At 36.3% G+C, this 14,394-nt stretch overlaps 2 protein-coding genes across 4 annotated transcripts in view; one reads left to right on the top strand and one right to left on the bottom strand.

The window, feature by feature from the left end:
* The window catches only part of CEP83 (centrosomal protein 83), a 146,950-nt gene extending 135,971 nt beyond the window's left edge, over window positions 1-10,979 (top strand). For both annotated transcript variants that reach the window (XM_050747159.1, XM_050747160.1), the window contains 3 exons: window positions 6,229-6,332; window positions 9,163-9,352; window positions 10,362-10,979. In XM_050747159.1, coding sequence (XP_050603116.1) covers window positions 6,229-6,332; window positions 9,163-9,352; window positions 10,362-10,466 — 399 coding nt within the window. In that variant the 3' untranslated portion in view covers window positions 10,467-10,979. The remainder of the gene's footprint in view (window positions 1-6,228; window positions 6,333-9,162; window positions 9,353-10,361) is intronic.
* A 610-nt stretch (window positions 10,980-11,589) lies between these two features.
* The window catches only part of PLXNC1 (plexin C1), a 159,216-nt gene continuing 156,411 nt past the window's right edge, over window positions 11,590-14,394 (bottom strand). The window contains exon 31 of one of the 2 annotated variants that reach the window (XM_050747131.1): window positions 11,590-14,063. In XM_050747131.1, coding sequence (XP_050603088.1) covers window positions 13,959-14,063 — 105 coding nt within the window. In that variant the 3' untranslated portion in view covers window positions 11,590-13,958. The remainder of the gene's footprint in view (window positions 14,064-14,394) is intronic. The other variant, XM_050747132.1, reaches the window with a different exon arrangement.

The following is a 14,394-nucleotide window of genomic DNA, read 5'->3' as shown; positions in this document are numbered from 1 at the left end:
AAGCTAGAAGAGATAGATAAATTTCTGGACACATACACCTTCCCAAGACAGAACCAGGAAGAAGTTGATACCCTGTACAGACCAATAATGAGTTCTGAAACTGAGGCAGTAGTAAATATCTGCCAACCAAAGAAAGCCTAGGACCAGATGGATTTACAGCCAAATTCTACCAAATGTTGAAAGAAGAGCTGGTACTGTTTCTACGTAAACTATTACAAAAAATAGAGGAGCAGAAAATCCTTCCCAAATCATTCTGTGAAGCTAGCATTGTCCTGATAACAAAACCTGGCAGAGACACAACAATGAAAACTTTAGGCCAATATCTTTGATGATCATTGATGCAGAAATCCTCAACAAAATACTTGCAAACTGAATCCAGTAGCACATCAAAAACCTAATCTACCATGATCATGTAGGTTTTATCTCTGGGATGCAAGGTTGGTTCAACATGTGCAAATCAGTAAATGTGATTCATCACATAAACAGGACTAAAGACAAAAACCACATGTTTATCTCAATAGATGTAGAAAAGGCTTTTGACAAAATTCAATATCCCTTTATATTAAAAACTCAATAAACTAAGTATTGAAGAAATATACTACAAAATGTAAGAACCATCTGTGGCAGACCCACAGCCAACATCATACTGAATGGGCAAATTATGGAAGCATTCTCCTTGAAAACCAGCACAAGACAATGATACCCTCTCTCACCACTCCTATTCAACAGAGTATTAGAAGTCCTGGCCAGAGTAGTTAGGCAAGAGAAAGAAAGAAAGAGAGAGAGAAAGAGGAGAGAGAAGAGGGAAGACGGAAAGAAAAAGAAAGGGCATCCAAATAGGAGGAGAGGAAGTAAAACTATTCCTGTTTGCAATCGACATGATTGTATGTTTAGAAAACCCCCAGAGTCTCAATCCGAAAAGCTCCTTCAGCTGATAACTTTAGCAAAGTTTTAAGATACAAAGTCAATGTACAAAAATCACTAGCATTCCTGTACACCAACAACAGCCATGCTGAGAGCCAATCAGGAACGCAATCCCATTCATGATTGCACAAAAAGAATAAAATACCTAGGAATACAGCTAAACGGGGGTGAACAATCTCTACAATGATAATTACAAAACACTGCTTAGACAAATCAGAGATGATACAAATAAATGGAAAAGCTTTCCATGCTCATGGATAGGAAGAATCAATATCATTAAAATGGTCATACTGCCAAAAGCAACTTATTGATTCAGTGCTATTTCTATCACACTACCAATGGCATTCTTTATGGAACTAGAAAAAATACTTTTAAAATTCATATGGAACCAAAAAAGAGTCCAAATAGCCACAGCAATATCCTATGCCAAACAACAACAACAACAACAAAAATGTGGGAGGCATCATGCTACCTGACTTTATACTATAGGGCAACAATAACCAAAACAGCATGATATGATACAAAAACAGACACATAGACCAATGGAACAGAATAGAGTAACCAGAATTAAGGCCTCACACCTACAACCATCTGATCTTCAACAAAGCTGACAAGAACAAGCAATGGGAAAAAGGACACCCCATTCATTAAATGGTGCTGGGATAAACAGCCATATGCAGAAGATTGAAACTAGACCTGCTTACACCATATGCAAAAAATCAACTCAAGAAGGATTAAAGACTTAAATGTAAAATCCAAAACTATAAAAACGCTGGAGGACAACCTAGGCAATACCATTCAGGACATAGGAACTGGCAAAGATTTCATGGTGAAGATGCCAAAAGCAATCACAACAAAAGCAAAAGTTGATAAATGGGTTTCTAATTAAACGTAAGAGCTTCTGCACAGCAAAAGAAACTGTCAACAGAGTAGACAGACAACGTACAGAATGGGAGAAGACATTTGCTAACTATGCATCTGCATCTGACAAAGGTCTATCCATCATCTATAAAGAACTTAAATTTACAGGATAAAAACAACTCCAATCAAAAGTAGGCAAAGGAAATGAACAGATCATTTTCAAAAGAAGACATACATGTGACCAACAAGCATATGAAATAAAGCTCAATGTCACTGATCATTAGAGAAAGGCAAATCAAAGCCACAGTGAGATACCATCTCACACCAGTCAGAATGGCTATTAAAAAATTTAAAAATAACAGATTTTGGCAGGGTTGTGGAGAAAAGGGAATACTTATACATTGTTGGTGGGAGTGTAAATTAGTTCAACCATTGTAGAGAGCAGTGTGGTAATTCCTCGAAGAGCTAAAAACAGAACTGCCATTGGACCCAGCAATACCATTACTGCGTAAATATTCCCAAAGGAATATAAATCTTTGTGCCATAAAGACACATACATGCATATGTTCATTGCAACACTATTCACAACAGCAAAGACATGAGAATCAACCTAAATGCCCATCAATGGAAGATTGAATAAAGAAAATGTGGTAAATATACACCATGGAATACTATACAGCCATAAAAAAGAATGAGATAATGTCCTTTGCCAGGTACATGGATGGAGCAAGAGGCCATTATCCTTAGCAAACTAACACAAGAAAGGAAAACCAAGTACTGCATGTTTTCATTCTCATAAGTGGGAGCTAAATGATGAGAACACCCAGACACAAAAGGGAACAACAAACAGTGGGGCCTACTTGAGAGTGGAGCATGGGAGGAAGGAGAGGATCAGAAAAAATAACTTGGGTACTAGGCTTAGTACCTGGGTGATGAAATAATCTATTTACCTCTGAAACAAACCTGCACATGAGTTTACCTATAAAACAAACCTGCACATGTACCTCTGAGCGTAAAAAAGTTTTAAGAATAAAGAAATGGACATAAAGGGTAGAAAGGAAGTTAAAATTATCATTCACAGATGTCACTGTGCATGCATAAAAGTCAAATCTGTCAAACTGTTAATGTGTATTTTTAAAATTTCTAAATACGAAGTCAAGTAACAAATACTAGTTATTTTTCTTTACACACACAATTAGAAGATATTTAAATGCCATTTACAATAGCATGAAGATACATAAAATACCTAGGAACAAATCTAGTGAAAGATGTTTATGCCTTCACTGAAATACAAATACTGCTAAGAAAAATTGAAGAATGCCTAAAGGGAAAATGGTACCATGTTCATGACTTGGAAGATTCAGTATTAAGGTGTCAGTTCTTCCCAAATTTATCCATAAGTTGAATGCAGTTCTAATCAAGAGCTCAGCAGATTTATTTGTAGAAATTAGAAAGTAGATTCTAAAATTTATCTGAAAGTACAAAGGACTAGAATAACCAAAGCAATCTTGAAGAACAATAAATCTAGAGGACTCAAAACTACCAGGTATCAACACCAAATATAAACTACAGTAATTCAGTGTGGTATTGGCATAAGGATAAACAGGCAAATGGAACAGTAGCAGAAGTAGGTTTACACTAAAGGTACCACTGCATTTTGATAAAGGATGCTCCTTCAAATAAATAGTAGTGAGTCAATTGATTAAACTCAACCTAACCTCACAACATAGATAAAAATGAACCATACACCTAAGTGTGATAGATTAAAAAAAAAATAAAGCTTCTAGATGAAAACTTGGGAGAAAATTTTAGGATCTTGGGATAGTAAAGGTAAGCAGGATGCAAAAAGTTCTTACTATAAAATACATGATTGATGTAATTGATTTTATTTAAATTAAAAACTTTTTATTAAGGGATACTCTTAATAGAAAGAAAATGACACCATAGGCTGGAGAAGGTCAATCTGCAATACTTATGTATCTGACACACGATTCATATCTTGAATATATAAAGAACTACAAATCAGTAGGAATCAGGTTACTCAAAAGTTTTAATGGACAAAAGACTAGGATGGACACTTCACAAAGAAGGGATATACAGATGACTAACATGCATAAGAAAAGGTGCTCAGTACCTTTAGCTATCAGGAAAATGTAAATTAAAACTACGGTGAGATACTGTATTTCACCAAAACAGGATGCAAAAACTAAAAGACTGACCATACCAAGTATTGGCAAAAATGTGGAACAGCTAGAACTCTCACATGTTCCTGGTGAAAATGTAATTGGTAGAACTGCTTTAGAAAACTGGCAGTATCTACTAAAGCTAAAACATGTATACACTATGACCCACTCATAGGTGTATACTCAAGAGAATGAGGTACTTACATGTGCCAAAAACATATTTAGGAATGTTCATAAAATATTTATTATATCCCCAGACTGGAAACAATTTAAATTTTCATCAACAGGAAAATGGATTAAATGTGGTATATTTGTACAGTGGATGACAGCATTACAGTGAAAAAGAGGTGCTGTGACAATACAACACCCATGGCTTAGTCATATGAAATGCTGAGAAAAAAGTCCAGATATAAAAGAGCATAAATTTATTATTTCTTTCATATGAATGGGTGGATGGATAGACAGATGGACTCCTTAACTACCTATAAATTCGTAAATACATACTTATGGTGATAAAGGCCAGAAGAGTGGTTCTTTTGCCCCAGACAGGAGCATAAGGAAACCTTCTGGGATGTTGGAGGATGTGGGACAATCAAAACATGAGAAAGAATGCTCGTAGCAGAGTTATTTGTAATAGACCCAACTGGAAATAATGCAAATAACCCTTGATGGTATACTGAGTGAATATACTAGACTATGCAATAATCATAAGTGGAATATAATATGTGGGAATTAATGAAGTATATCTGTAAGTAACAGATCTCACAATGTTGAGTGAAATAAAGCCATTAATAAAAGAGTACATACTATGGTTGTATGTATATGAGGTTCAAAAATGGCAAAAGTAAACTATACTTTTGGAAGTAAATTAGTTGGTTACCTTTTCAGAGGATGACAGGCCTAGTGATTGGAAGGGGGAAAGGAAGGGGCCCTTCTGGCATGGCAGTGCTCTTGACCTACAAGGGAATCATGCCAGCATTTGTTTTGTGGTTTTTCATTGAGCTTTACATTTATATTCTATGCATTTCTCTATAAGATTATGCTTCAGTTAAAAAAGAATTCAAAAACAAGTACCTAAAAGGTTTGTAGTGACTAAATGAGTTTTAACATTATAGGTGTTTTTCTATTAAAAAACAAAAGGCCTGTGTATAAAAACTGGAAAAAAAAAAAACAACTACTTTTTTCCATATACTCCTTTTGCATTTTACCTGGGCTTTTCCATATTATTTAATCAAACCATACAATATTTACTTAGAAATTTTTTCCTTTGTATATTGTAAAGTTTAAACTTTTTCGTTTTAAGATTTAGAAAGGCAATTTTTAAACAGATGCATCCATATCTATCTTAGCTTTCTGATCCTTCAGTTTATTAATTTTGTAGTGATTTATAAATTACAAATATGCTTGTAATTTTTTTTTCTTTTCTTTTTTTGAAACGGAGTCTTGCTCTTTTGCCAGGCTGGAGTGCAGTGGCGCAATCTCGGCTCACTGCAACCTCCGCCTTCCAGGTTCCAGTGATTGTCCTGCCTCAGCCTCCCAAGTAGTTGGAACTACAGGCACCCGCCACCACGCCCAGCTAATTTTTGTATTTTTAGTAGAGACGGGTTTTACCATGTTGGTCAGGATGGTCTCAATTTCTTGACCTTGTGATCTGTCCGCCTCAGCCTCCCAAAGTGCTGGGATTACAGCATGAGCCACCGCCACCGCCCCCGGCCCCCGGCCCCGCCCCGCCCCACCGCGCCCCCCACCTTTTATTTTTATTTTTTTAAGATGGGTTCTTGAATGGCACAATCATAGCTAACTGTAGCCTTGAACTCCTAGGCTTAATCCATCCTCCTGCCTCAGCCTCCCAAAGCACTGGGATTACAGGCATGAGCCACTGTACCTGGCTTAGTTCTCTTAAACACATGCTATCTTCTGGGACAATGGAGAACTCATTATTTCTTACCAGATGTAAAGGCAGACTTGGTAGTAAAATTTGACTCCTTCCCTTTGTAGATTTTTTTATTTGCAGCAATTATTGATACCAATTTTTTTGTTTGGCATTCATAATTGTCACATTGAGAATATTAGATAGATTTGTGGTTTATTATCTTTGCAATTTTCAGAAAGAGCCATGTCTACTAATCTTTGTTTCTAGTATTCACTGAAAACATTCATATCTAAATACAGTTTTTGGTGAGTAAAATATTTTCTATATAGTTTTATTCAAATAAGAGATTATGTGTTAACATACTTGTTCATATTTATCTTTTCCTAGAGAAAATCTCTCCATGAAAACAAATTGAAAAGACTACAAGAGAAAGTAGAAGTCTTGGAGGCAAAGAAAGAAGAATTGGAAACAGAAAATCAGGTGTTAAATAGGTAATGTGTTTGTATGTGTATCTACCCCATGTGGTTATTTTGAGGTCATAGAACTTTGTCTCTAAGTATAATGTACCTTCTTTTCTTTTAAAATATACATTTACAAGAGTTCTAAGACAACTTGATAACTCCTAATATACTATCCTTTTTTTTTACCCCCTAACTGAATGTTCCTTTAAACCAAAAGGTCTCTATCACATGCCAGGTCTCTATCACATGCCTTATGGTTGGGACTAACAGAAAGTGTCACTGGCTTTGGTAGCAAGGAGTGGTGTTAGTCCTTGCTGCTGAGACAAGACAGTTGTAGCTATTGCATAGTTCTGAAAATTGTGGCTGCAACTTTGAATCAAAGGTCAGTTTTGGTTTCCTGGTGTGGAGATACTATTGAGCTTTTGTAGTCACATTCAAGCACATCTGATAATCAGGATCATCAGCATTTTTAAAGCAGAGATTTGTCATATTAAATTGTTGGTAGTGGCATTATATGACACATTTCATTCGAGTTAAGAAAAATCTTTTTAATTTAGTGAATTAGTGGTAGCCTTTAGCACCTTAGCTATTCAAGTATTAGGTTTTTCTGTAGTGGAAACTGCCTATAATACCATGCAGTGATGTTTTATGATGTGCACTGGTGTTCTTGGGTGCAATTATTACCAAAAGGTGAACAATTGTTTTTTAAAGAACATTCTAGAGGCTTCTAGACTGTAGAATTAGTGCCAGCCTTATAATACTATGTTCCAAAGTAGGAAGCCACCTTTAGTTTATTAATTTGGTAGTAATTTGTAAATTACAAACACACTTGTAATTTTGAATTTTGTTTCAATTCTTTTTTTTTTTTAATATGGGGTCTTGGTCTGTTGTCCAGGGTGGAGTGCAGTGGCACAATCGTAGCTAACTGTAGCCTCGAACCCCTAGGCTTAATCCATTCTCCTGCCTCAGCCACCATTCCTGGCTCAGTCCTTCTAAAACAGAATTCAACGTACTTCCTCTTCCATAAACATTAATATTGAAACGTTAGCAATTCAAGATTGGCCAGCTGTGGTGCAGATCATCTAGAATTTTGAGCGATTTTGAAATTATATTTGATTACTGGTGTGATTAATGGTTATTGAAAGTCATGTCCAAAAAATGATGATCTGTGAAGGCCTGGAAAGTTAGCCTTTTTCTCCTTGTCGTTTTTCCTAAAGTTGTGTAGCTTCACCTTTGTGATTACCTTTTATAATAGGAAAAACACTGGTTTTTTTTCCTATTATGAAACCAGTGTTTTTCCTATTCTCACACAGTCAGCACAACATTTCTGACACCAGATGTTTGGGGTTTTTTCCTATACATGGAGTAATCAGTTCTCCAGTGGACACAAGCTAGGTGTCCTGTAATTCAGGTCTGATACTGTCTACCTGGATTTAGCATCAGATCCCACAGGTAGAGGGCTCAGTCCCACAACACTGCTCCCCACTTCAGAATGCAGCCATAAGCCCCAGGTTGTAACCCGCGCTTCTGACTGACTGGCTAAAAATGGCTGTAAATTGGGGTTCCCATGATCTGCTCATCATGTTCAATTAATTTGCTAGAGCAGATTACAGAACTCAGGGAAACTTATGTTAACCAGCTTATTAGAAATGGTATTACAAAAGATACAGATGAGCAGCCAGATGAAAGAGATACATAGGAAAAAGTATGAGGAAGGGGGCATGGAGTTTCCATGCCCTCTCTGGGCATGCCTGCCTCCAGACACCTCCACATGTTCAGCAATCCAGAAGCTCTCTGACCCCAGCCTTTTGGATTTTTATGGAGGCTTCATTACATAGACATGATTGATTACATCATTGGCCATTGGTGATCAACTCAACCTTTAGCCCTTTACCTTCCCAGATGTCATGTGGTGGCGGGGGGTTGGAGAGTGGGGCTGAAAGTTCCAGCCCTCCAATCATGCCTCAATCTTTCTGGTGACCTGCCCGATCATCCTAAAGCTATTCAGGGGCCCCCAGCCACCAGTTATCTTATTTATATACAAAAGATACTCTTATCAATTCAGTTTCCCAGAGTTTTAGGAGCTATGTGCCAGGAACCAAGGGCAAAGACCAAATATATATTTCTTACTATAATATGACACTGACATTTAAAAAATTAGATTGAACTATGTGAAAATCTCTATATTTGACCATATTTCACCTATTAAAAATGGCAATTTTGTAAGCTTCAATCTAGCATTTTCTTTACACTTGACCCTTGACAACATGGGCTTGAACTGCATGGATCTACTTATATGCAGTTTTTTTTCAGGCAAACATGGATAGAAAATATAGTATTCACAGGATGTGAAACCCTCCAGTTCAGAGAACCAACTTTTCCATTATGCAGGTTTCTGCAGGGCTGACTGCGGGACTTGTATGCATAGGCTTTGATATATGAGGGATGTCCTGGAACTAATCCCATGTGTATACTGAGGGATGAACTGTATTTTTATTTGAGTCTTTCTGTAAGGTAAGGCACTCTTTTGGTTTAGAGTCTCCCTTTAGTTTCAGGATTCATGAATGGGAGTGAGTGGGAGGGTAGGAGTGAGTACCAAAGTATCAAAAGATTTTAGATCTTTAATTAGCAAATATAACTTTATAATGAGTTGATAGTCTGCAATGCTAATGATTGCTAATGAGTAAGATGTTATGTCATGTTTCTGTTTATCTTTCTAGGTAAACAGATTTTTTATCTATATATTATATATAGATCTCATAATTTAGAAATCCTCTTCCAGTTTAAAATTATATTCTGTGAATCATACTGTGCTTCAATAGGGTATAACCATATTAAATAAACATTTTTTCTTTTTAAGACAAAATGTTCCTTTTGAAGACTATACAAGGCTTCAAAAAAGACTAAAAGATATACAGAGAAGACATAATGAATTTCGAAGTCTAATTTTGGTCCCTAACATGCCTCCAACGGCATCTATCAATCCTGTTAGCTTTCAATCATCAGCCATGGTTGCAAGCATGGAACTACCATTTCCTCCTCATATGCAGGTATGAGCATTTATTTTTTTTAGAAAAAAAGTCATACATTTTTGTAGGTTTTTAATGTTTAAATATGGTGATAAAACTCAAATTATCACTTTGGTCAGTGCTCAAAATTCACCACAAAAATGGCATAAACATTTAAAACTAGTTTTAACTTCTTCCCTTTCATTTAGCCTAGAAATTTGCTGAATTCAGTTTGAATCATGATCCTTTAGTGATGGTGCTGGGAGTGAAATCTCTTACTGGACAATAGAAAAGAGGAAAGTTGATTGAGTCTTTGAGTAACCTAGAGTTTGTAGCTTATTCATAATGTTAATACTAATTACTACTGAGAATTTACTAACGCAGTGAACTGCATGTTCCGTGCAATGCCTAATACTAACGAAAAATGCTTTGAGGGCAGATATTACTATTCCTAATTCATAGGTAAGGGAACTGATTCAGACTGAAGTGACTTGTATAAGGTCATAGCTAATAAGTGACAAAGTTTCAAACCTAAACCTGTTGAATCCAAAACCTGGGCTCTTTCTGTTGTATCAGGCCCCTGAGGTATTGAAGGAATCAGATTTGATTCATTTTCAGAAGATGGAGTATTAATAAGTAATTACGTTTTATAATGTAAGCACAGATTTTAATCACTGAATTGAATCTAAGGCCAAGTGCTTTATTATATAATAAACTGCTGTTAAACACCAGTGTTGTTGGAAAGATGCCATGTAAGTATACGTGGGCCCTGCATTAGTATTTTCTAATTCACTCCCTGGTGAATTTTACACTTAGAGAAGAACAGACTATGGGTTTTGCTTAAGGCTAGAGCCTGAGGCAGGAGAGAAGCAAAACTAGATGGTAGTTTAGCCCATGCTACTGTTTTTAGACTGCTACGGTGGTCAACATTTCCTTGCCACATATTATAGGCATATATAAAAGAGGCAGTCCAAGGCTGCTGCCTAACAGTTACTTTTCTACTAGTTTTTTAATAGTTTCTTTTGCTATGCTTTCTCTACATCATTTTAAGGAGGAACAACATCAAAGGGAACTCTCCCTACTTCGCAAAAGACTAGAAGAACTGGAGACAACACAAAGAAGACAACTAGAGGAACTTGGATCTTCTGGAGAATGATGTTCTTGGAGAACAGGCAGATCAAAAGAGGTGAAGTTGGTGACTCAGTAAAACTTGATGTTTTAACCTGTGGCATTTAGATACTTTTTACTGTTTGCCAAAACACTTGAATGTGCCTCAAGAAAAGGTACCTACTACTACATGCTGTATTGTATGACTGTCAGGATTTTAGGATTATACAAGTGAAGCATTACAAGAGAAAGTCTCAGAGATATTTAGAATATTTGACAATGGTTTGAGAATGAAAGAAACTAGAGTCAAGTTTTAAAATTTTTACTTTGTTGAAATTTTTTTTGGCATTTTGAGTGAAATATAACTATCATTAATTCCCTCTTCATCCTTGGGATACTTGGCAATAACAGGGTCCGTACACATCTTCTGGTTTACTATATAAAAAGATGACAATTTAAAAGTCAGCATAAAGAAGGTAAAGGTATCTATATTCAAAAGGCTACCTTTTCTAAAAGCTGTGTACACATACATAATTTATTAAAGAGCTCAATATTTTTTTAATCTATATTGTCTTGTGTTTAATTTTACATAAACCATATAGCATATATTTAGCAATATGACCGTCTACTGACTTTGGCTTTGTTAGAAAATAAGTGCAAATAATTAAATCATATTACTGTATTAACAAGGGGGCCATTGATTATAAAACTTGAACTCAGGTCCCTTTATAAACATTGTTGGTATTTAACTTTACTTCCCATTACTGTAGCTCTAACCAAATAATTATGTGTTTTGTGTCCCTAAGTATGCTCTCATTTTTTTTACACCCACTGGAAGCCTTTTTAATGTGGTATCTTTTAGAGGAATTCTGCTGGAATAATTTCATGTTAACAAGGCTAAAGCCCAAGTCTTCCAAATTAAGTGGAATGTTCATTATCCCAAGGTGTTTATAGTCAAAAGTCCAGGTTGATAGTGGAGGCCAGGATTGTAATTGAGCAGTCCTTAGCACCATTTAGCAAGAAACTAGGTTTACTTACTACATAGTATAGCTGCTTATTCACAGCATATACAGTGACACCTTGTCTCTGAAAAATAATTTCCATGGAGCCACTTAGAATAAAAAACCTATTATAACTAGAAAATTGAAAAAAAAAAAAAAAACAGTCCACAGTTACATCAAAATGTTTATTTTTTTTGGGTATAGACATTAAAACATTCATCTCCAAGAACAGCTTCAATCAGGTATACAATAAGAAATAGACTTTAAATCCTAATACAGAAAAGGTAACAGAATTTTTTAAATGCTGCTGTAGACACTAGTGTTAGAAAAAAAAGTTTATAAATGAACTATTTTGCACCAAAAAAATATGCAAAGAAACTTGAAAATAGAAATTGTTTGCCATTTGTTGCTCTGGTTGCTGTTTAATATAGACCCAGTGACTGATTGTCTTCAGCACACATCTAATTTGGCCATTTACTGCATTTGGCTAATGTGATCCAAAATGTGATCTAGATAGTGCTTTTCACTGGAGGATTGACAAACACGCTACATACATTAGTGAATCTTCATACCACCTCAGTGAGGTAGCTTAGAAATATTATACAGAAATTGAGGCACAAAGAGGTAAGTGACTTGCCCAAAGTTCCCAACAGCACAGTCCCTGGAAGAGGAGGTAACTCTCCACACAGGACTCATGTGTCAGAAAGCTGGACAGGGACACCCTCATGTAGCATTCAGTAAATACTTAGATAAAGCTGTAGCTGATCCTTTGCGTTTTCAGTACCCTAAAGTAGGGGAAGTCTTTTGGGCAACTCTCCTACCCTTGGCTCTCAACTCTCCTACTGTTGTTCTCTTATGAACTCCTTCGCCTCTTTGAAGACTGTAGCAGCCTTAGATGGGGACCAGACCTCTCACCTTTATTCTGATATATAACCTATTTGGTAGTTTTGTTTGAGGTGTGTCCGTTGGACAGACAATGGTCAAAAGCAACAAGATTGGGAAGGTGCCTATCAGGGTAGTAACTGCTTATTTTCTCTGATCAGTTTGTTGAGGTGTCACCTCTCTCATGTTTTTCCAGATAATTCAGGAGCAAAAAGGAATTGCCTTTATCTAAGACAAATTCATATTTAAATCCTAATGCTCCATACAGTGTTGGTAAATGATTTCAAGGAATATGTGATCAATGTTATTTGACTTGAAAAAATTTCTTTCCTAGATGGGGGATTTGGAGCACCAAGGGTAAAAGGTGCCTGCCACAAGAAAAGAGTTGCCAATTATGCTGTTTACTTCTTCTGGTTTAATAGAAGGAAAACACAGTGGTATTAAAACTGGTCATGAGCAGCAAAAATTCAGGAATAAAAAATCAGCACTAAAAAGACTACAGTATAACTGGATAGAGAATTTTTTAAAAAGAAAGGCATGAATAAAATGGGTATTTTAAATTCTTTCTCCTGCGAGGAATACTTTCAAAAAGTACATAGTAAGACTAAGATACCAAGTTGTATACTAATACTTTTCAGGCCTTGGGCCTCAAATATATCTATTTATATATAATACTCCAGTGTGAACAGCAATTCGATGAAATGTAAAATGTATCTTTTTTTTAAAATCACACACAAGTATTCATAACCACAGGGTTCACCAGAAATCTAAAGCAAGGAGACACTCATATAGAAATGGAGTTACTCTTCCACAGATCGTTCTGATCAAAGGTTTTGAAACAGAAATGAATTGATTTTTTTGTAAATATTCAACATGTCCACTATCAAATACATTTAGTATGAAAAAATAGGTGGGAAAAAAAGGAACATACATTAAGACAAAGTATCTGGTTAAAATGCTGTTCATTTAATAAAGCCCACTCTCCTTACTTTAGAGCTCCTTGGTGAAATGGAGGTGAGTTTGATGGAGTGCAGTTGATGACCACTGAAAAACACGAGCCCTTTCAACAATGTTGCAACACTGTTAGTTTTTGGTTTAAACACACACACACACTCACAAATGCTAAGTGTACACTACCAAATTCTGCGGTCGGCTTTTCCAAGAACTACTGGGGAAAGTTTCAATGCTGCAAATCCTCGAGGTTGCCCTAACACCCCCACCTTGTTTCCAAATGACTCATTTCACATTTTGTTTTGAGCACTGGCAGTATCCCTTTACAATACAGAGGTACAGTGTAGCACAAGTGCTACATAGCTGTAGTTTTCAAACAAAACCACTTATACCATTGTGCTTAAGTGGAGACTGTAGTTACAATACTGACATTCGCTTACTGGCCCTGTATTCTCTGTAAACAAGGAGACTGTTTGCAACAACCACTTCAACTCTATTTACAGAAGGGTTCCCACAGTAGACACACAGGCACAATGGTTGGTATGCTTTTTTAAAGCTGTGCATGTGCCTTGGTCTCTTAAAAAGACAGTGCTCAAAGTGGAACCTATGTGCAAACAAGAAATTAACGACACAGAGTAGCTCAAGCAGCCATTTTGCTCCCAAGTCGTCTGAAGAACTTTGCCAGATTAAGCCAGGCCCCAGAGTGCTTACATCCACTTGCATTTCTTCTTTTCATCAAATAAGACTTTTACATGCAAGAGTTGTTTCTGAGCTTCTTCCAGCCCTCGTTCTCTTTCTAGTTTATTTAGAATCTGTTGACAATTAGAACAGTTATTTTAGATATTGTGGTTTTAGCATTACAATTCTGTTTTTTGCATACCTGATGCTATGAGTGGTAAAATCTGTATGAAACAGATGCCAACATTTTCTTCCATCATTTACATACTCACTTTGCAAGTTGTTTTGCTAAGTCCTTATCACAGGATCAACAATACCTTGGCTTAAAATAGAAGCTCGCAAGAAATACCAACTATTTGCTTACAAATATGGGGCCAGGCTTCCAAGGCCCTGCTTTATGCATTATGTCACAGCCATTCCAAGCACAGCAAGCATTCCTGGGCAGCCAACATGCAGGCAAGTATT

The sequence above is a fragment of the Macaca thibetana genome, chromosome 11 (assembly GCF_024542745.1).
Source record: "Macaca thibetana thibetana isolate TM-01 chromosome 11, ASM2454274v1, whole genome shotgun sequence".
NCBI classification, from domain to species: Eukaryota; Metazoa; Chordata; class Mammalia; order Primates; family Cercopithecidae; genus Macaca; species Macaca thibetana.
The sequence above is the reverse complement of the archived record's forward strand: the minus strand, read 5'-3'. Positions and strand labels throughout refer to the sequence as shown.